The sequence below is a fragment of the Colius striatus genome, chromosome Z, assembly GCF_028858725.1.
Source record: "Colius striatus isolate bColStr4 chromosome Z, bColStr4.1.hap1, whole genome shotgun sequence".
In the NCBI taxonomy this organism is placed as follows: Eukaryota; Metazoa; Chordata; class Aves; order Coliiformes; family Coliidae; genus Colius; species Colius striatus.
The window spans coordinates 16197371-16218730 of NC_084790.1; the positions used below are offsets into that span (position 1 = coordinate 16197371).

The 21360-nt window shown below is 40.8% G+C and overlaps 1 protein-coding gene across 1 annotated transcript in view; it reads left to right on the top strand.

The window, feature by feature from the left end:
* PALM2AKAP2 (PALM2 and AKAP2 fusion) overlaps window positions 1–21360 on the top strand; it is a 264450-nt gene that overhangs the window by 55538 nt on the left and 187552 nt on the right. The window contains exon 3 of the mRNA XM_062017385.1: window positions 7028–7158. Coding sequence (XP_061873369.1) covers window positions 7028–7158 — 131 coding nt within the window. The remainder of the gene's footprint in view (window positions 1–7027; window positions 7159–21360) is intronic.

The window sequence follows — 21360 nt, forward strand, 5'->3', positions numbered from 1 at the left end:
ACCAGGAAAAGAAATCCCATATCATCACTCAGGAATACATTTTGAGAAGCTACTTATTTTGAGATGGACCTACCTGTCATACAGGTTATGTCTACAACTCTTCTCTGTATTTGTATATTTATTCATGAATGACTAAGGGCATCTAACAATAATGTGTCTATTTACAGTAGAGTCATGCAAACAATTATTTCTTCTGTTTTTTGGAAGGCAAGGAATGGCCTGCTGGAAAAGGAACCAGTCTTTCTAGAATCTCAGTGCATGTCCCAGTAACCTCATTACTAGCGCTGGCAATTGTGCTGCACACCAGCATATCAGACCCAGACCCACTGAGTAACCTGCATTAGCTGGGTTAGGGCCAGCTGGATAGCAGGGAAAGATGTAGGAAAATATGGCAAGCAAGAGATGCAGTGTTTGGAGAAGACATGGGAACATGGTAGCAAGTAAAAGGAAGGAATTCCATAGGAGTTGTAGTGGTGGTCATTCTTGCACTTGTGTTCTATTACAAACTCAGTTCTGTTAACCCAAGCAGATGCTTGAGACTGTGCACAGGCAGAGCGGGGTCTGCCACTCCAGGAAGCCTTCCCTTTTGTAGCTGATCCACTGGTTGACAAAACTGCAGTCCCTGTGTGGGGTAGTCCGGGTCGCTGATGAACAGCGAAGCTGGGCTTATTGCTGCCTCCAGAGCTCTAGATCTGCCTGGAAAACTTGGCCATTTTGTGCCAAGGTAGCTTCCTGAAATACAAGGAGCAAAACTAAAATGCATCCAGTTAGGCTAACATCCTAATAGATGTGTTCAGGGCTTCTATCTGATTCTCATACTGCCAGGTGAAGGAAGAGGTTTATTGCACTCTTTTACTCCCAGTAGGGCACAGACAAGTTATATGCAGGTTTGAGAATATGAGGAACCAGCTTCTTGCATTCAGCTTTTCTCTGGGACAGAGATATTGAATGCATGTAGGGAGAAAATATTTTCATAGCAATAAATTGTAATAGTAATAAATTTTTCCAGGTATAAATTGTTAATGGCTGATGATCTTCAAGCCTCAAAACCCAAAGACTTTTGGAAAAACTTCAATTTGGCAAAAATTTCTGTGAAAGTGCCTTTGATCCAGCCCTACTCATTTCAGTGGAATTACACCACTGATCATTATTGCCCATTTTACACAGCACAGAAAAGCATCATTACACTGAATTGTCCACATCCAGTAGTGCTTCTATTTTACTGGAGGAGGCTGTCTTGAGTCAACTTTTGACCTTTGTTTCTCTGCAGGATTATCATCTTCCTTGAAAATTACTGAGCAGCCAGAGGAGCACTCCACTGTAGCAAGCACTGCTCTCAAGGAAAAATAGTACTGATTACCATTCTAACTACTTGTAGATACAAAAAAACCCTACCAGTATTTCTTGAAGGAACCACCTCAAAAGGTAGCAGCACAGCAAGAACTGGCTTTTATATTGCCATAAAGAGTCAAGTGGCATCTGGCAAATGCATCTGGACCTCAGGTTAAGATACTGCTATGTTTCATGTAAGACTGGAAATGCGTTACTCTTTATGGGCAAGGTTTATGGAAGTAAGTCCAAAATGAGCAAGACTGACAGTTAGAATTCATCACCTTTCACAAGCGAGAAGTCCAGAGATGGCATATAATAGGAATAATGGTATAGGAAAATTATGCCATAATAAAATATCTCAATTCTGAACTTTTGATGTAATATTAAAGCAAAATGCACCACTGAAAGTAAATACATACTTTTCCCTACAGTATTAATTCTATGTCTGTTTGAGGGCCTATGCATTATTTCCTTGCTAACACCAAACGTAAACAACTTCAAGCCCTAGGGCTTTACTGTCCTGAAGCATGAAACGGTAATAAATAGCATGTAAGGGAGCTATGCACCACATTTATGGTCATGACTGTGTCTACTACATTCAGACATTTGGCATGATTTCTTTCTGTCCTGTACAACAACTGTTCACTTATTTCCGTCCTCGCCACGATCTATTCACAGAATAATGACCTGTTTTATTTTTCCCATTTTGCATGTGTTGAAGTGGCTCTACATTCCTATGCTTGAACAGAATAAATGTGGCACTACCAGTTATCTCTGCAATCTCACTTGTGTGGAGAGAAACCAAATCACCTGAGAGCAGTGGTGACCTAGAGCATCACAAGCCCAGTGCCCTTTCCACTTCAGTAACAGCCTTTTTAATGACATGATCTAATTTCCGCTAAAGGATTTAGCCTTGAAGAAATTATACTATGCAGTAACTGAAGAAATAGTTACACCAAACCGTATGTAGCATAGCTCTTCTTGTACTCGTGAAGTGATGCCTTCTGAAAGTACAGTATATTCACATTCCGGTGTTGGAACGAGTGGTACAAATATCTGTATTTTTACAATAGTTTACCTGGCCACTTTTTGAGTACTCTGTCATTTTGACAGTATCTAATCCTACAGCACAACCTTGGTGCATAAAGAAGCTTCAAGATGCAGTAGAGAGTTAAAGCTTGTAACAGACAGTGAAGGAGGGGCAATGCTGAAGTACTAGTTTGTGGCCATTTTAGTCACAGACAATTAAGAAAAGCAAATGCACAACATTGTTAAGAAAAAGCAACTCATACAGCTTGCTATTTTTTGTGTCTCATCCTCATACGAGTATTCTCCTTTTAGCAGACTTGAGAGACACCTCCTATTCTTCCTGGGAAAGGACTTTGCAAGATTTTTTCAAGAAGCATAACCCAAATTTTGTAGTGTGGAGGACAGATGACAGCATACAGTCTTGTTTTCAAGCCACATCTGCTCTGGTTTGTGTCTGGCTGTACTGCCTCAATGCTGGCTGCCTCACTGGACTGTCTCATAGCCAGCAGCTGTGCCCAGCCACCTAACATAGATCTGCCACCACCTCCCTGTGGCACCCTGCCCATCCTTGGTCTCGTCACATATGTCAAAGCCTTCCCCTTGGGTTTGGGATGAAAGTGTATTGCTAAAGGTTTATTCAAAGCCAGTGAGAGATTTTTCAACCCCTACCCACTGCCTCAGCACTATGCCAGTCATCTGGCAGGAGGGAAATTTTTTACCAGAGAGCAAGATGGCTGCTGGCAGTTCCCTGACACATGCCTGCTTGTTTGCCTATTGTCTTTGCAGTGAGACTATAAATGTGTAACCTCAGAGCTTGGCAAATAGACCCTCTGAATTTTAAGAGATGCTTCTTATATTTTTTTCCATTTCTCAGAGTCTTCTTGTCTGGATTTGTCAGTATAGTATTTAACAAATGCCTTAATTTTCATGTTAAAAAAGAGAGTCAGAAGCATCAAAGATACCAGCTTTCCTGTTTTAGATAAAATATGCTGACATTTCACTGAAAAGGGAGGATTTTTAGTAGATCATAGCATGCTTGTCTCTAAATACATCTTTTTAAAAATCCCATTGATGTTTTCCAGTTTCAAATTCATGCTATTTATAGGCCAAAAAAAAGAGGCTTCTGGGAGAAAGAAATCATGTGATTTTGTAGCTTAAATGTTTCACATAAACAAAGACCTGCACAAAATATCTTATTTTCGGCATACAGCAGTTGTGCCAAAGGGACTGCCTTCTCCCTGTCTGAGCATCAGCATGGAAATTCTGTAAAAGTACATAAAAAAAGTCCTGGAATTTGTCTGTGCTCCTGCAGCAAATAAGGAATGACTGTTAACTGAATGTCTTCAGTGCTGTCCAAGAAGCAGTTTGCCAAAGACTCTATTAGGACTGCTGGAGACATATCTAAACCAAGTTTAAAACAGAGAAGGCTGCCATCATCTTTAGAGTTTGGTCTTTAGAAACTTGAGGGGTTTTTTTCCAGCTGAGTGTAACCCAAGATTTCAGATTAGAGACCCCAGCTGGGTATGGCACGTGTAGCAGCATAGTTTCACGTGGAGCTGGTCAAATTTCTTTTTAAATAAGAGAACTAGCCTAGCAGGTACCCACTGAGTTGTGCTACTGAGACTTCTTAAATGCCAAAGCACAGATTGCTAAATGCTTAGCACCTCAGGACCTGCAAATCCATCTTGACTGTCTCACTTTGTTTCTTGGTTCATGTGATGTCTTGGAAATCCTCTGATGAGAGGACATTTTAAGAGCACATTGGGCCTGAAGGAGCTGATGAAACAGGGCAGAAATCTGAGTTGAACAGGAAAGCAAAGGTCCTACAGAAAAATCTCATTACCAGCCCACAAAATACAGCAGGAAGCAGTAGTAGATGGTAGTGGGAGCAAAAGGATCAGTAAACTGCAGAAACTGTGACTGGAGACAGCTATCTCTAGTGTTTTGTGAAGAAACACCTTGGAGGCCATAACCAAAGCAGTTCAGCTGAATAAAGTATGATTCAAAAACAGTGGGTCTGGCTGTTGAATATGACTGTATAGTACAAGAGCATGAGACATTTTGTGTCAGGCACAAGTCCTGATTTATTTAGAAATCACTTAAAAGCCACCCAGAAGTTCTCTGGTGAACAGCACAGTTAAAGTCACTGAAAGCTGGAGTCATTTATAAAATCTAATTCACTTGTGTGTTTTGCCTTGCTTTCTGTCTGCTGCCTTATTAAAATCTAATTGCCTGATATCAAATAGGCCATGGAGTAACAAGAATAGTTTGTGCATAGATACTATTTCTATATATACACTCAAAAAGTAACAAGTAAGCTTTGTCTGTCATGTCAAGTCTTTCTATTTTGGGCTGGGATTAAAGCCTGTATTTGGTGATGAATGTTATTCCTTTATACATAGTTTGCACAAGTAAGGTTCCATTCCAGTGATGAACGTGGCATTGAAAAAATGATAATGCATGTTTGGTCAGCCTCTGAAATCCACTTTCTCTGAACTGATGATTTCCTTACTAGGTCTCCTTTACATGCTCTCACAGCTGCTCCTTGAACTGGCATTGCCAATCATTTTGCAAATTCTAAACCAAAGCTCTTTTTTCTGCTCAATATTAGTTTGGTCAGTCCCACGGCTGACAGTTTTTTAAAACCAGCTCCATTTCTTGCTGAGAGGCTTTGGACTCCTAACTGTCCTTTCAATGATCACCAACTGATTTCCACATCCATCTGGCAAGATTTGAGCCAAGCAAGACACACAACCTGATACGCTATATAAAGATTTGCTTGCATCCATTGCATCTCCACTTGTGAACATCCTTGGGTGAGCTGCAGTTGGGTTAGACCGTAGAAAGGTGAAGTTGTAGCCATGGTTTTGCTGTAGAAAGTGCAGCAAAACCCCTCAGAAATATTTCTATTGGGTGTAGGCTATTTTATTTTTCTGTGACAATGTTGCTGTGCCCTGAGAATAATGTCATGCTTTTGGCCAGCCAGCAACGAAGCACCATGACAGTCTCTTGCTCACTGCCCCTCATCCACCCCTATCCTCCTTAGTACGGTGGAGGCCCCAGAGAGATGGGAGGAAAAGAGATAACTAAGGATGTTGTGGATTGAGACAAGAGCAGAGAGGGCTCGCTGCAAATTACAGTTCCAGGCAAAACAGATTCCAGTACTCGACTTAGAGAAGAAAGTAGGAAAGTTTATTCTACAAGAAAAAGAACCGAACAAAAAGCAAAAAGAGAGCAGGATGATGAGAAAATTACAACCAGCACTTTAAGATCTCCTTCCCCCATCTCTCCTTTCTTCCCAGGCCCAGCTCACTGCTCCCGGTATGTCTACCTCCTCCCCCCACAACGGCTCAGAGGGGCCGGGAGTCGGGGATGTGGTCAGTCTCTCACAGATGGGCTCTGCCACTTCTCTCTTCTCATATGAGGACAACTCCTCACGTTCCTCCCCTCCTCCAATATGGGGTCCCTCCCCCAAGACATAGTCCTTAACAAACTTCTCTGATGTGGGTTCTTCCCCACAGTTACAGCTTCTGCAAACACAGTGTCTCTCCCATGGGACACTGCCTCCTCTCGGCATAGTCTTAATGAACTTTTCTTGCATGGGTTCTTCCCAATAGCTACAGCTTCTGCAAATATGGGGTCCCTCACATGGGACACAGCCTCCTCTGAGCATAGTCACTGCCCCTGGTGCAGGGTCTTTTATGAAGTGCAAACAAATCTCAGCTTCACCACTCCTCTCCACAGAATGCAGGGGAGTCTCTGCTCCAGCACACCTCCTCCTCTCTTCCCTTACTGACCTTCAAGTCTGCATGGTTGCTTCTCTCTCTTCCAACTCCTTGCACCACCACCAGCCAGTAAAGAAGGGCATAATGAGAAGGAACAGGAAGAACCCTCCCCTTCCCACTTCTTAAAAAGTGATCATGGAGGTGTCTAATTGGCTCAGCCCCAGAAGTGGGTCTGGCTCAGAGCTGGGGAGAATTTTGAGCAACTTCTTACAGGAGACATCTTTACAGCCCCTTCCCCCTTACCCGAAATAGCTCCATGTCAAATGACAGATACTCATAATTTCTGGAAGACTTTGGGATTTTTATTTTAATGTGTGTCTGGTTAAGAGGTGATGTATGTGCTTGTGGGAACATACACACTTGTCTATCTGCCTTTATGCCTACAAGTGTACAGAGGCACACCTGTGGTATAAATAAAAAATTACATCTTTGGTTAATTTAGTAGCACCATGATTTTATCCATCATGAAACACATCACATTTAGAGCACTCCTTTGGTTTTGAAGCGTTAAGAAGCTTACATTTTGGTCCTTCCAACACATACCTTATCATTCACAAGGAGTCTTCAGTTCTATTCAAAGAATTTTGTTCTTTCAGGACCAGTTAATGTGTGTGATTTAAACTCTTGCTTTTATTAGGAACTCATAACACTTTTGTATTAATGGTAAATAACGTGTATACTGTAAAATTGACACTCCTAAAGCTGGAAGACCTGACATCTGGATAAATAGCTGATGGATTTCCTGAAAGCAACTGTCTAAACTAGTAATAGGAAATTTACTGGGGACGGACTAACCTTCAGAAGCAGAGGCAGCTCTTTCTTAGTCTTCAGATGGTTTTTATTCAGTCTGTTCCTAAGGTTTGGGGTTTTTTGCCTTACAGTCAAAAGCTCTTCGGGAAAAATGGCTGCTACAGGGAATTCCTGCTGGCTCTGCAGAAGAGGAAGAAGCCAGAAGGAAGCAGTCAGAAGAGGATGAGCTGAAGGTGAAAAAGCTGGAAGAGAACATACACAGGTAGGGACAGTTTACCTGAGAACAGTCACTTCTATTAAGGCTACCTGGGCATTCTTTGGGCATTCTTTGCCCAGGTACCTATCTCTGGCAGCAGCTGAGAGCAGCAGCCACACATACAGCCAAACAGGCCCAGAATTTGTATCCTAGATGCCCATGGTTTACAAGGTATAGCTGTTTGTGTTTAATGGATTTCTCTTATGAGCGAGCTAAAAAGAGGGACGAGTTCCCCGTTCAGATTCATGTGTATAACTTGACCATCAGTTGAGAGATTCTCCATTACTTTACACCTCCTACTGCCAAAATAAGTTCAAAGAGGGACAGCTCTCTTTTGCACTCCAGTGACACAAATGACTTTTCAAAATGCAACACCACATGCCACCAGCATATCAAATATTACTGCTTTCAGAAACAAGGTCTGGGCATTAGAATTATTTCCTTTTATCAGTTTACCGTTGCAGTCTGAGTTGACATATGTCATCTTTTTGTGTTTTGATTTGTTTTGCAAGAAACAGTGGGCTCTAAAGCTTATAATGAAAATGCTATTAACCCTCACAGGATGAATTTCAGACCTTCTTCTTCTGGTATTTAGTCTGTGTGAATTTTGATTTATTTCAGCTGACAGAAAATCATCAGAAGATGGTCAAATTTGGCACCACAGCTTTTAGAAATACGGGGCATTGAGTGATAGGAGAAAATAAATAGGACCAATAGTCCAAGGACTGAAGTTTTAGCCTAGCCTCTAGTGAGATCAATTTGCATTTTGCCAGATTTCTTGGAGAAATCACTGAAAATGGGGTTTTTTGGTATATACACAAGCAGATCCACCCTAAGCTTGGGCAGCATTAAATGGCTTCTGTGTGGAAGTAATAGATAAGCATGAATGTAAGAGTTGCTTCATACTACTGGTCTGCATGTTATGACTCCTATTAATTAAAACTGATCTCAAAATATGCATTGTTCTTTTACATCTGTGGTAACACAGGTAGCATAAGACAATTTAGTTTTCATATACTACCTGGTGTTTTACTCCATAAATTGATATGGTAGAATACATGGATTGAACTTCAGAAATATATACTGTAATACATATTTTATCTAGTGCTGAATGTTTTAAGCTGCTAAGTGCTCTGACCCCATACAGCAAAACACATCAGCATGTGTTTAATTTCAGCTGTGTGAGTACCATCACTGAAGGCAATTAAACCTCCTTTGCTTAATTAGTTCAAAGTGTAGGTTGAAAATCTGTCTAAAACATTTGCTCCTGTGTTTTTTATTTTTTTCTTCCTTAACTTGTGGCCATGAAATTAGATCTTTGACTATTTGGAAGTAACAGAGCAGTCTTCTGCTGTGACTACCTATCTGTCCAATCAGCTGCTTGATCCTGAGTTGAAAGGACAATTGTTTGACAGCCTTGCTAGAATGCTTAACGTCCCTGCGGAAATATTTCACCTGAACTGTGGATGTAGCCTCAACAGAGGCTGAGATCATTAGCCTAATTAAAAATTACATTATAATGACATGGCATGGATCGAGACATCTGTAAAAGAGTGTTGTGGCACACATGCTGAGTGTGTGCAAGGTGAAGCTTATTCTTGAAGGCCAATGCTCCTCCTCTGCTGGCAGCCCAAACCCGTGCTGCTGCTTTAACCAGTCTTCTGCTGCAGTCGTCCATTTCCTCTTGCAGTAGAACATCCCATCCGCATCACAGAGTACCATTCATTGCTTGTTCTAACACCAAAGCACTCAAGAAGGTCCCTTTCTCATACCTCTGCATTTACTACACCATCAGTCATGACACAAGAGAAATATCCACCTTTATTTGAAGGCCAGATGTAAAAAGTACATATGGCAAACTGAGTGAACTGCAACACTTACAACAGAAAACTGAAAGAAATCGCATTTGAGACCAGGCTAGTATTCAAAAATGAGGATGTGAGCTCAGGTAGGTCTGTGCTGTCCAGAAAATGCAAGTATCCCTACGTTAGAGAAACAGTAGCGTTATAGCTATGGGTTTGTAGAAGGTCATGAGGTCATTTGCATGACACAAATACTTAACTTGAGTATTGCTTTTTCTAATTCAATTTTAAGTGATTTTCCCACTAAAATCAGACATTTCGCAAGATATATGCAAGCTTGTAGTGTTTATTCTTAGGTCTAGTCTAACTGATTCTCTTTTGTGTGGGAGGTGTTCAGTTTCAACTGGGGCAGCAAAAATGCATGAGTGTACAGAATACTGTTTATTTATTAAACTTCCAGTTATCTTGATATGAGAAATTGGATCCTTCAGTTTGTAGCTTACAAGAATATGTACATATGAGTAAACTTAGACATAAGTGTAATGATTAAATGAGTTTCCTCATCCTTAAAAGCTTACAACATACGCATACACCTTCAATAGGGAGTGCAAGACAAGATGCAGGCATATTAATGGTGTAACAGTGGATTACAGAAAGAATTATCTTTTGATAGTTGGTATTAGTTTATTATGTTTAGAGGTTTTGAAACAGTCTTTGTATCCAAGAATGCAAAGTTTAATTGACCCAAGTTTGGTCCTGCACTCCAGGCATTCCTGCTTGTCTGACTTGAGTCTTCGGAATAAGTCTTATGCCGCTACATGTAAAAATCCCGGTACTGCGTCTGAAATTTCATTTAAAAAGTGATTGATCCAATGGACTTAACAAGAAGATTGGACCCCGTTGAATGTTATTCAGCATTCATTGAGTCTCAAGCATGCTGGAAATCTGTCAGTAGGGGGAAGGATGAAAAGACATTGTTGCATTATTAAATGTTTGAAACCCAGCTGCCAGATTAGTGGTATCATAGTATCAATTGCAGAGCAAAGGATTTAGGATATCTCTTGGCACAAACTATCCTTAGACATAGAGAAGCTTTAAAGCTTTTTTTAATTTTTCATGTTCTCCTAAAGATCTTGGGTTAATGTTAGAGGAAAGCAGATATTTCTGAATTTCTTTCCCATTGTCACAGTGTGAAAATGATCTCGTGTTTTCTGCAACTACTCTAGATTTGAGGTAAATGATGCCAAAGCAGTAAAAAATTGATGAGAAGCTTAAACTTATTCTCCAAATCAGAGACATGAAGCATATTGATACAGATGCCCAATGAACTTCCATGGCCACATTTCTGATAGTATATTGTAAGTGAAATGAGCACTGGAATGTGTTGCATGCCTCCTATGGTTATTTTTAACACATAACAATCTGTTATTTTGCAGCAATGAATGGAAAGTTGGCATCTGACATCTGAGTATTAACAAGCAGCATTTATAGAGCAGAGCAAACCACCTGAAGCCTGCTGTTATTTCACAGCATTTGAAAGGCTCCCAATTTTTTTTTTTTCACTAGATTATGTTATAGGATGTGCTGGAAGCCTATGTTTACTACAAAAGGTGAAGCTCTGAAGCTTTCATGTGGCATGCCAACATGAAATACTCTGTGACGACTTACCTCCCTACTTGATGACAGACACTGGCATGAGATGCCAGGATTAGACTTGTGCACTTGGAGAACAGAAACTGAGATGAATCCTCACTAAAGTGTCATATCCCTTCAGTAATCAACAGCACATCTGCACATATTGGAGGAGGAGATGCCCATCAGCCTCAAGGAGAGACAAACTATTGGTTTAGCAGAGGAGACACTTTAGACATGTGGACCAGGCAGAGAGCCTATAGCAGTGGATGCTGGATCTCTGAACAGCACACACAAGAGATGTTTGTGGCACTTTGGCACTGTAGCAGCTCTTGGGGGTGCAATAATGAAGGACAGAGGCCAAGGTGTAAGTGTATCCCCTTCTCTTTACTGAGAGCTACTCAGCTGTAAGCACACTCAGCTCCTAACATTTGCAGAAGCACTTCAGGATTGTGAAGTGCTTCACCCTCAGTTATGTTGGTGGTGTGCTGGAGATTACATTTCTCTCAGGCAAAATAGTTTTGGTTGTGTGAGGCTCTTCTGTTGTTCTGCTGTGCTCGATCTGTATCTGTTAACCAGCTATTAGACAGAAATCCTAATCTAGGTAGAAACAAATGCAAAATGGAGTAAAACTTCTCCAAAGTTGGCAGAATTGTCCTTCCATTGCTGAAGCTGAATCTTTCCAGGTAAATGCTTAGATTGGAGTATTGTCAGAGAGGCCGAGCTAGGCACTGAGAAGAAAATCCTCACTAAACTGATTTAACATGCAGAAAATAAAATCTTATGAATATACTATGTTGTTGATAGACTCTGAGTGCTTCAGAGATCTGATATTACATTAAAGTCTCTTCTCATTGGAGAGTCCAGCATATACAGGCTTGTGGTTCAGTTGAGCTTGTCATTGCTGCTTCACTTTCGGCATTTTCTCTCTTCTCAGTGACGTTTTTTTCATTTCTTTCTGATGCCAAGGTGTGCTTCCTGCTGTTTCTTCCAAGGATAAAAACTTCACATGTGTCAGACTGGGAACGTGGGTATAATTCTGTCTCTCTTGGGACTTTCACTAATCATTTTTGCATGACAGAGGGAGATAGAGCATGTAAGACGGATGTGAGTGCACTCCTTTGAAAGAAGGATCATCTGATGTCAGAAACAGCTGCTCAGACCTCTCCTAGAGCAGACAGTGCAAGGCAGGACTAGAGGTGCCATAAACCTCTCCTTAGCAAGGTCTCATTCATTTGCCTTCAGTCTTAGCCTCAGAGAGATATGACTGGTTGCTGAAGTGTATGTTAGTGCAGAGAACAGTGTGTCCTCCATGTACGTAGTCCACATAAGTATGAATAGTTTGCAACTTCCACATTAATGGCAGCTGGAAAAAAATATCAGGAACATTGTTTATTCGGTATGTTTGAGTTTCACCTAGACTGACATCATAAAATCATTTAGATTGGAAAAGACCTTTAATATTGTGAACTGTTAACCCAGCACTGCCACATCCACCACTAAACCATGTCCCTCAGCACCACAGTTACACATCTCCTAAGCACCTCCAGGCATCGATGGTGACTTTGCCACTACTCTGGACAGCCTGTCCCAATTCTGACAACCCTTTCAGTGAATAATATTTTTTCCTAATATCCAATCTAAACCTCCCCTGGTGCAACTTGAGATATACGCGTCCTATCATGCGTTACTTGAGAGAAGAGACTGAACCAAACCTCACTACAACCTGTTTTCAGGGAGTTGTAGAAAGTGAGAGGGTTGCTCAGCTTCCTTTTCTTCAGATCAAATACTCTCAGTTCCCTCACCCACCCCTCATCAGACTTGTGCTCCGTTGCTCATCTCTGGACACATGCCAACACCCTAATCACAGAATGACAGAACGACAGAATCACAGAATCTCAAGGGCTGGAAGAGACCTTGAATGATCATCTAGTCCAATCCCTCTGCCAGAGCAGGGCTACCTAGACTATGTCACACAGGAACTCATCCAGGTGGGCTTTGAATGTCCCCAGAGAAAGAGATTTCACAATGTCCCTCTTGTAGTGAGAGGCCCAAAACAGAACAGAATATTTGAGGTGCAGCCTCATAGCCAAGCAGTCTCTTCAAAGTATACTGACCTTAGGAGGAAAGACCAAGCTTTCTGCACAGGATGTTCCTCCCCAAGCCTTCTGTCTGATTTCTGCTAAGATTGAACAGTACCAGATCTCATCCACTGAACATCCACAGATTCCAGTTTTGGGAACCATTAGGGACTGTGGTTTCCAAAACAGCACATCCTTCACCTCCCATAAAGATTTTGTATTCCATATGTGATGCATTTCTTAGAAAAACAGAGATCAAAACAAAACCAGGGAAAAAACCTCAACAACAGGAAATATCTGATTTCCAAAGGAACCAGCTTTTTGGTGTGATTAGAGAAATCCTCAGGACTTGCAGGATGATCTCAGAAAAGCAGTGAGGTAATTGTTGCTGGGTGGCAATGGGTTTGAGGTTTTTACATATGGTATAATACATTCAGAGTTTTTTTTTAAAAAATGAAAATGCTTTAAAATAATAACACAGCTTATTACCTCAATTCTGAAATTGAACCCATAGTTAAAATAGCAGAATGACATGCCAGTGCTTTAACAGCTACCTAAATGCTGGTGTTCTAGGTTTAAGTTAGCAGTCTCAAGACCTTTCACAACTCCAAGGCCTTGCTACCTTGTAATTATTTAATAATGCCTATGCATCTCACAAAATGGGCAAACAGACAGACCCTTAAAGCTGAGCACAGACTCCCTTCACTCCAGCTATATCTGCTCTCCTAAAATATGTGTACTACATATGGACTGCTACAAAGACATCCATTCCCCTAATCTGGGAGTGAGATATAGAAGAGATTCCAAAGCACTGTCTCTACCAATCAAGGAATTTCCACCTCAGGTGCTCCTGTCACTTCATCCATGTCAGTATGCTATAGATTAAGAGACATGTTCGTCAAGAAGAAAGGGACATACAGACTTAAATTCAGTCCTGGACAGAAGCAGGTTTTCAAAGCCAACTTTTTTAGGCAAGCTAGCACATGTGAATGTAGCATCAGTTTCTACATGTGTTAAAACTTTAATACGGTAGTTCACATGCTACAGTCCCTTGTGAAAAGGGTAGCTCTGGGCCAGGCTCGGCAGGAAAAATGCCTTTTCAGCCATTGCAGCCTTTCAATAAAATGGACACGGCTGGGATTTTGTTGCCATACTAGATGAGACCTAGTGAGAGATTACCAAATCCAAAGCTTCAGAGCCTCCTTGGCTTTAACATTCAAAGCTAAAAAATTTGCATGACTCTCTGTGTGATGTTTGCAAGATAGCGAAATCACTTCATAATGCATGCATTCATCATATGTGTTGAATCACCATACTCCCTCTATATGCAAAGACATCTAATATTTTCACACTTCTTTTAAGCCTAGTAGAACTGTCAGGGCTTTCCTGAAACAGTAAATTGTGGTATAGCATAAAGAGCAGGAACTGTTGACTTCATTACATCTGAATTAGGTCTTAGTCATGAGCCAAACAGATTGTTGCCTGGAGTAAAACAGAAAGAACTAGCCTCCATTCTTTTCTTTGTTATACTTTACTGAAGTTGACTGGTGGGCTTTCCTTCTATGCTGGCCCTACCACAGGGCAGTCCTAGCAAAACAGCTCCTTCTACACAATCTGTATAGTGCTTGGTAGATGGAAAAATAAAAATGGAAAATCTGTAACAGAAAGATATGTTTAGATGACATAGATATGCACAATTTTTAAACTGATGGGAAACCTGGAGTATATTTACTAGGAGAAAACAGGAAGTTAGGCAACTGCCTGGCTTGATGTTGTTGTGTTGATGTTTTGCAGTTATTGTTTACTCCTTCTTGTCTTCTTGCCTTGTTTACTCCTTATTGTCTTCACCTTAAATTAGAAGATTTTCCTCTTCTCTGACAAACCTTCTTTTATATGGTGTGTCTGTTTCAGGCAAGGCCAGAATATAGAGTGTAAACACATGCGTGCACACATGTGCTCGTAGAGCCAGGTAAGACATCACTGTAGTTCTGGTCCTAGAGAGGCTCTGCCAAAGGCTCGGGTTAATCTTATATAACTGCAGGAGTTTAAATGTCACCTACATTTAGAGTATCATCTCCTTTAGCACTCCCCATGCAGTCAGTGCGGAGAGCACATCACCTCCATGGTCTGTGTAAGCCCATCTCTCTCCCATGAGTATAGATGCCTCAGTTAAGTGCTTCAACTGGAATGGGTAGAATTTAAGCCTTAAGGTTTCTTCCTGCACAGTCACCTTTCACATCCCAAGTGGAAGTCCTAAGGAGCCACTAGGAGCTAGCGTGATGTAAATAGTCTTAATAACCATTAATTATGTATTTGGTGCTTTATGTGTTTGTTACCACCGGCTCTGCCCTGTCATTCCATCTAGCAGCCAGCGCTGACACGAATTTCTGCAGAGCTGAGCTAGTAGGCAGAGGAGCAGCCGGAGTTGGAGCAAGGTTCAGTGTCTGGAGCCACCCAGCGGGCACCGCAAGGCTCAGCCTCTTTGTTAAAAAATCTAGTCTGAAAGGCATTGGCATTTTCCCTGGAGGGTTTTTAAACCGCTGTTACGTGAATTCTAAGGCAAAAAAATAATACAGATCCCATCTGGTGGTCCAAAGAAGAGAAAGAAAAGACTGGATGTGCAATCAGGAATCTCCCCTGTTGTGAAAGGGACAGCTGCAATGGATTTTATTGAGGAGTTGCAGTTGAAAAAAGAAAAGCCCCAAGAAGACACATTCAGGAACAGAGAATCTGCTGACACATGTGTCACAGTCTCCCTGTAGAAAAGCAAATGACTTAAGAGGGAACCTCAGTGTGCTGGAAAAATGCTTGTAGCCATCCAAGAATACAACATATGAATGATATAGTCAAATCAACAACGAAGGACATTGAGGGTGTTTAGATCAGCATGTTACAAATATAAAACATTCTCATAGCCATGTGCAAATATGGGCTTTAGAGAGTGAATTGATATATGACTATATTGTAAGACACTGAGGAATCAAGTCCCAGCACAAGACTGTTATGAGAACTCAAACTAGAGAACTGTCTTGGTATGATAGATATACAGAGGGACAACAAAACCAGAGAGTAGGAAGTGGACACAGTGGGAGAAATTAATGAATGCAATAAATACATGGAATAAATGAATGGAATAAAACCATTTCAAAGATATCAAGAATGTAATCAATACTCAGAGCTGCAATTAGGACTCCTGTACAAATAGCATGTTGCAAAGTTTGATGAGTGAAGTGACTGAAGCGGTTTGTGATCTTAAGATGTCATTAATGACTTACAAAAAGTATTTGGAGAGGGAGATAAACTCCAACATTGAAGTCAGACTTGAACAATGTCCACACTTCTCCTTAGAAGTCCTTCAACCAGTGAAGATTACCTGATATACAAGGAATCATAGCTATCAGGCAGTGGAAGAGAGGTATATACGGAAATGTGTCCAACTGGATACTACTCATGTAAAAGAATCTGTGGACAAGAGTTTGACACACCCTAAGTGTAAGTAACATGAGGTTGCTGGGGCTTGAGCAGGGAGTTTCTCTCCCTTCTCTGAGCTGCCAGTCTGCAGCAGGACAGCTTCATGTCAATATAGTACTATATTGAGTCCTAAAAAGACAAGAAATTCAAAACCAAAGCACCTTTTGAGGAAAAGATGAAGCTGATTCTGAGTAACTAGATCACTGGTGAGACAGAAATTTCAAAAAGCTGCAAAAACATGTAGAGTGTAAGTGGTCTAGGAGTCTAGAAGACTGTGCAGATCAACACCGTGCTCCTGCTCTGCCATGCCCAGAAAAGTGCTTTTAGTCCTTCATATGAAGCAATGAAGTTTCACAATTATCCCTTCTTTGTACCAGGTCATTGCTACTAGTACAGCTACACAAGCAAAGCTTCACTTTTTGGATTCATTTTTTTTACCAGAGAAAGGTACAGGCATTTAAATGGAATTAACTCTACAGCCAGAGGTTATTGTAGCCCTGTATAACCATCTCTCTACTGGAAAACATACTTAAATAAAGTATGCCTAAAAATAATCTACCCTCTAGGCAACAATAGCACATCAGCAGAATCGTCTCAAGTCAGTCACTGGAGACCCAGGGACCAAGTCTTTGCATCTGTATTCTGCTAGACAGCATAAGCAGTACAGCATGTGTCCCTGGGAACTGCGTGAAGGGAGAAACCAGCCATAGCAGATTGAAGCTTAGAATTACCACCAATGTAAACTCTTACCTCTATCAATGATTTTTTACATGACTTGGAGCAAGGTACTTCAACATTTCTTCCACATCTCATATTCCAGTGTTCAATTTTATAATTGTCTTTGCCATGCTTTCATCATAATGTGAGGTTAGCTTTTTGATACAGGAATAGTTTCTTGGTGTATGAAGGGAACTCACTGGTACCACTTAGATACCTAGAGCAAATTTTCATTCTTAAGAATTCTGTGTATTCTTCTCTTAGTTTGCAGTGCAATACAAATTAAAAATAGATACTTATTAACACATCTGTCCATTTTTCTAGAGAAAACAAGAAAAAATGGCCTCTCACTGAAAAAAGACGATTCACGCTGTGACTGGGCTTGTGCTTCTTGCTGACTGTAACCTGGCTCTTGGTTGTCACACCATTCTTATGTATCAAAGCAGTATGATTTGAAAACAGAGAAGCAACATAGTATTTGGGTGATGTATGCGAGTTACAGTGTGAAATTTATGCTTTTAATCTCTAATATGCAAGAGAGAGAGACAATCCAGTTTGAAACAGCAGCATTTACTGGGTGTAGACCCTGGTGCTGACAAAGTAAGAAATCCTTCGGCTCTCTCTGAACCTTGCACTGCAGCTGTAGCAAGATGGATCAGTTGTTTACCTACTGATGTGACTGGCTGTGTGTGTTAACACTGTGTTGCATAGCACTGAAACTGGTGCAGACCTTTACACTGCAGCAGGATTCCATGAAAATCAGACAGTGGGCTTCAACCCCATGGGTTGTGATACTTTCCACTCATCTATAGATGGCTAATGCAAGAGAGGCACAAGCTGCAGTAAGGTCTACCTAGCCACTCAGCTGGCTAGCTTGAGCTGGTGTCTAAATTGCCACAGCATCACTGTATAGCAGTCTTCAACTAGTGCAAGCTTTAAGTGGACAGGGCATACCTGTCTGTGCTGGGATCATACATACTTCTGGCCATGCTGAAGACATGGTGTGAGGTGCCTCAGGCCTATGGGAAGATAGAGCTGCATAATCAAATGGGTAGCTTTTGCTGATAATTCCTGGAGGTGCTTTATTTTTTAATTCAGTTGTCAAAATCCAGTTCCCAAATGATTTGTTAATCTTCTTAATGTGCTGGCATTTTTCTTATCCTTGCCCTTTAACCACTGGGCTTGTTTTATTTGTGTCTGAAAGAGCTTCTTTTGGTTATTTGTCTGAAGAAGAAAAATCTGTAGCCTATTAAATCAATAGTACTTTTGGACAGGGTTACTGAAAATGGCAAATGCATTTCATGGTTTTCCATGCAAACAGATGAATCATTGATTTGTGTGGCTTCTTTTTCTCCTGCTGTCACTCTCTGTATGCAGCAACTCAGGAATGATGGATCTCCACTGGATCTCCATGGTGGATACCGTGCACAGTGATACCTATTCTTTGCTGCAAAGACTTCATAATGTAAGCCAATGAGGAAAGAAATCACTAGAAAAGAAACTGTGGACCAAAAATGTGGACTAGAGACTAGGATTTCCGGGCTTGAATGACCTGCCATGTAGATAAGTCTGCAACCAACTGATAGAATCAAAGCATAACATAGATCTTTACCACCAGAAGAAACACATGTTCTCTACAACCAGACCAGAGGGAAAGGGCAATTCCAGCACAGACTATCGTCTTTGTTGGCAGCTCAGGAAAAATGCCCTAAATAATGGCAGCTGGGTTATTTTAAAGGACATTTCGTTTGCAGGAAGACCATTTGGGAAACATGAGATTGCTTACAGAATCTTAACTGCACAAAACGTGAATGGAACAGATATCCCAGTAAACCTGAGTTCATTAGTGATAGGTAAGAGAGTGTATGTGGAGGGTTGTGTAACACTCTAGTCAAAGAAGTGAGCAGAGAACACAACTTTTAAGTCTTGCAGCTTTAAACCTTATATGACAAGTTTTCCATTCAGTTTTATTTTTTACATGGTTGGGCTGTTTTTGCAAGTTTAAAAAAATTCAAATAGAGTTTTCTTTTATGCACCTCTCCTTAAATTTAAGGGTACTTTTAAATCATGACAGTGAATTTTATACAAATAATCTTTACAAGAACCCACATTGCAATCAAGAAACGGGATGGCAGTGAGATGTTTTCCTTTAGGTCCATCAGATAAAGGGGCAGATAGCTTAGGTTTGTTAAGACTTTGAGTTAAAGCTAAACCTCTTAGTTCTAAAAGAACAGAAGGGGAAAATGGAATACTAGTAAGTCAGAGAAAAACCTCAGTTTTCTGACTTGTCTGATGATCTCTGAGCTTTGTGACTTGGCACACCTGAATTAGTCTCAGAAAAGGCATAAGGCTCTTAATTAGTCTCAGAAAAGGCAGAAGGCTCTTAATTTAGAAATGTGCTTCAGGCAGCAGCTGCAGCAAAACAACAGTATGCACCAACAGAGCTGGGTTGATAAGCCTCATCTTGCAGGAAGCATGCAGGCTGGGAAAACAGAGAAGCCAGTTGACCCTCTAAATGCCATTCCAGATGGGTCATGCCAGGCCAGCCATTGATCTGGTCCTGTGAGGACAGCTAAGCCCACTGTCCATAAGTTACTCCCAGGAGCTTGCGATATCACTCCTGACCTGCAGGGAGATAGCTCTTATCTGTTACACTGGCATTCCAGTTTTTGTATGCCAGAGGACTTTCAGCCAAGGCAATCAATCAATCAATCAATCAATCAGGAAACAAAAGCCATCGTAACAGCTTTCTGAGTTCCGGAAAGGTAGTAGCAGGAGAAAACCATGGAGCTGCCACAGGCTTTACACATGTACCATGTTTCACAAGCAAGAGGATTGCCTTTGAGCTCTTATTCTGTTAGGATTGCCTTTTGGGGAGAGACGTAGTGTGCAGGAACGGATTCCAGTGTTACACAACTGCAGGGTGTCACTGTGCCAAGAACATGGTGAACTTCAGCAATGTTTTCTTCATATGTAATAACTGCACTTTCACTTAGACATGATCTAAAATATTTTACCAGCTACCAAAGGCAATAAGTGCCCACCAAGTCAGATGTACATCCACTGAAAGCCCAGTTTTAAGGCTATGGGTAATATTAAGTAGTCTTCCAGACAGGCAGCAGTGGCCAATACTCCTTGGTATCGTCTTTTAGACAAGTAATTTCAGGAGCAATCACCCTACAGACAAAAAAAAAAAAAAAAGCTATGTAATTCTCCATTCTTTGCTACTTAACATCAGTTTGATAGATGCAAATCCTCAATCATACTGAAGCTAAGTCACAGAAAAATCATCCTATTTTACTGTTGAGGCTATCATTTAAAGTTTTTCATGCTCATGTAGCACCAGGTGTCAGGTAAAGAGTCCACTTTGATCTGAACAGAAATCTGTGAAAAATATATAATTTTTGTGGAAGGATGGATTGAAACAGGTTCCAGTAATAGTAGCTTCCTTCACACCAGGATTTTGAGAACTTCAGGGTTTTTACTTAGCATTTTTTTCTTAATGTTGGTATTACATTAAGTCCAGAGAACATCAATTATCAGGGATTGCTATAGTCAAAATTAAATTGTCTAAGGCAAAACAAAACCTCAGGCACAACAGACACTGCTACATTACCACTGGTTTGTTCACTCCTTTCATTTAAAACTTATAGAGAATGAACAGAAAACACTATCAAACCCCTACAGATCAGACCAATGTCTGTCATCTGTCACCCAAAATTCTACACCCACAAAAGCGGACTTGCTGTCTCTTATCACTGTCATTTTCCTAGCAGAAGAGCGAGCCTTGAAATATCACAAGAAAGCAAAGAAATCATTGGTGCAGCAGAATCAAGAGAGAAGGAACTTCAAAACTAAATTCAAAATTAAAAATTACATTCCTATCATCCCTGCATCAACTTCTTCCTCTCTTAGGACTTTGAACATAATAGCTGACAAATGCTTTGGTAAGTGTATACAATAAGCAACAGAGATAAGAATCACATCCTGACTCATGGTCCCCAAGTCTAGCAGTGATCCCAGGACCAAACAGATTTCTTGCCTCAATGCAAGTTGCTGCACAACACTTTTTCAAAGAGTGCTGTCATACAACATTTTATAGTTCCACTCTTCAAGTATTTCAAAGAAGAAAGGAGAAAGACTATCCAAAATTTCTCCCTTTCAAGTGTGAACAGAAGACAAGAGAGTGCACTGTGGATTCTCAGGTAGTGAAAATACCAGCTTAAATAAGGCATGTGACAAATTAAGACATTTAATGAACAGGATGGCTCTTTCAGGTGTCTCCTTGGTTCAGACACCTGTGCTTCAGGAGACCCCAGCAAACATCACCAGATCTTATCCGGGCATCAGCTTTACTTGATGTAGCACAGGAACACTGTTGGGTTTCTCCAACTAAATCACAAGCTTGCTTGCTTCAAGGAAGCTGTTCCAGACTTGCCTCATTTGCAAATGAGATAATACGGCCTTTCTTTTGGAAGATTGACAATAATCTTGTACAGGAATGG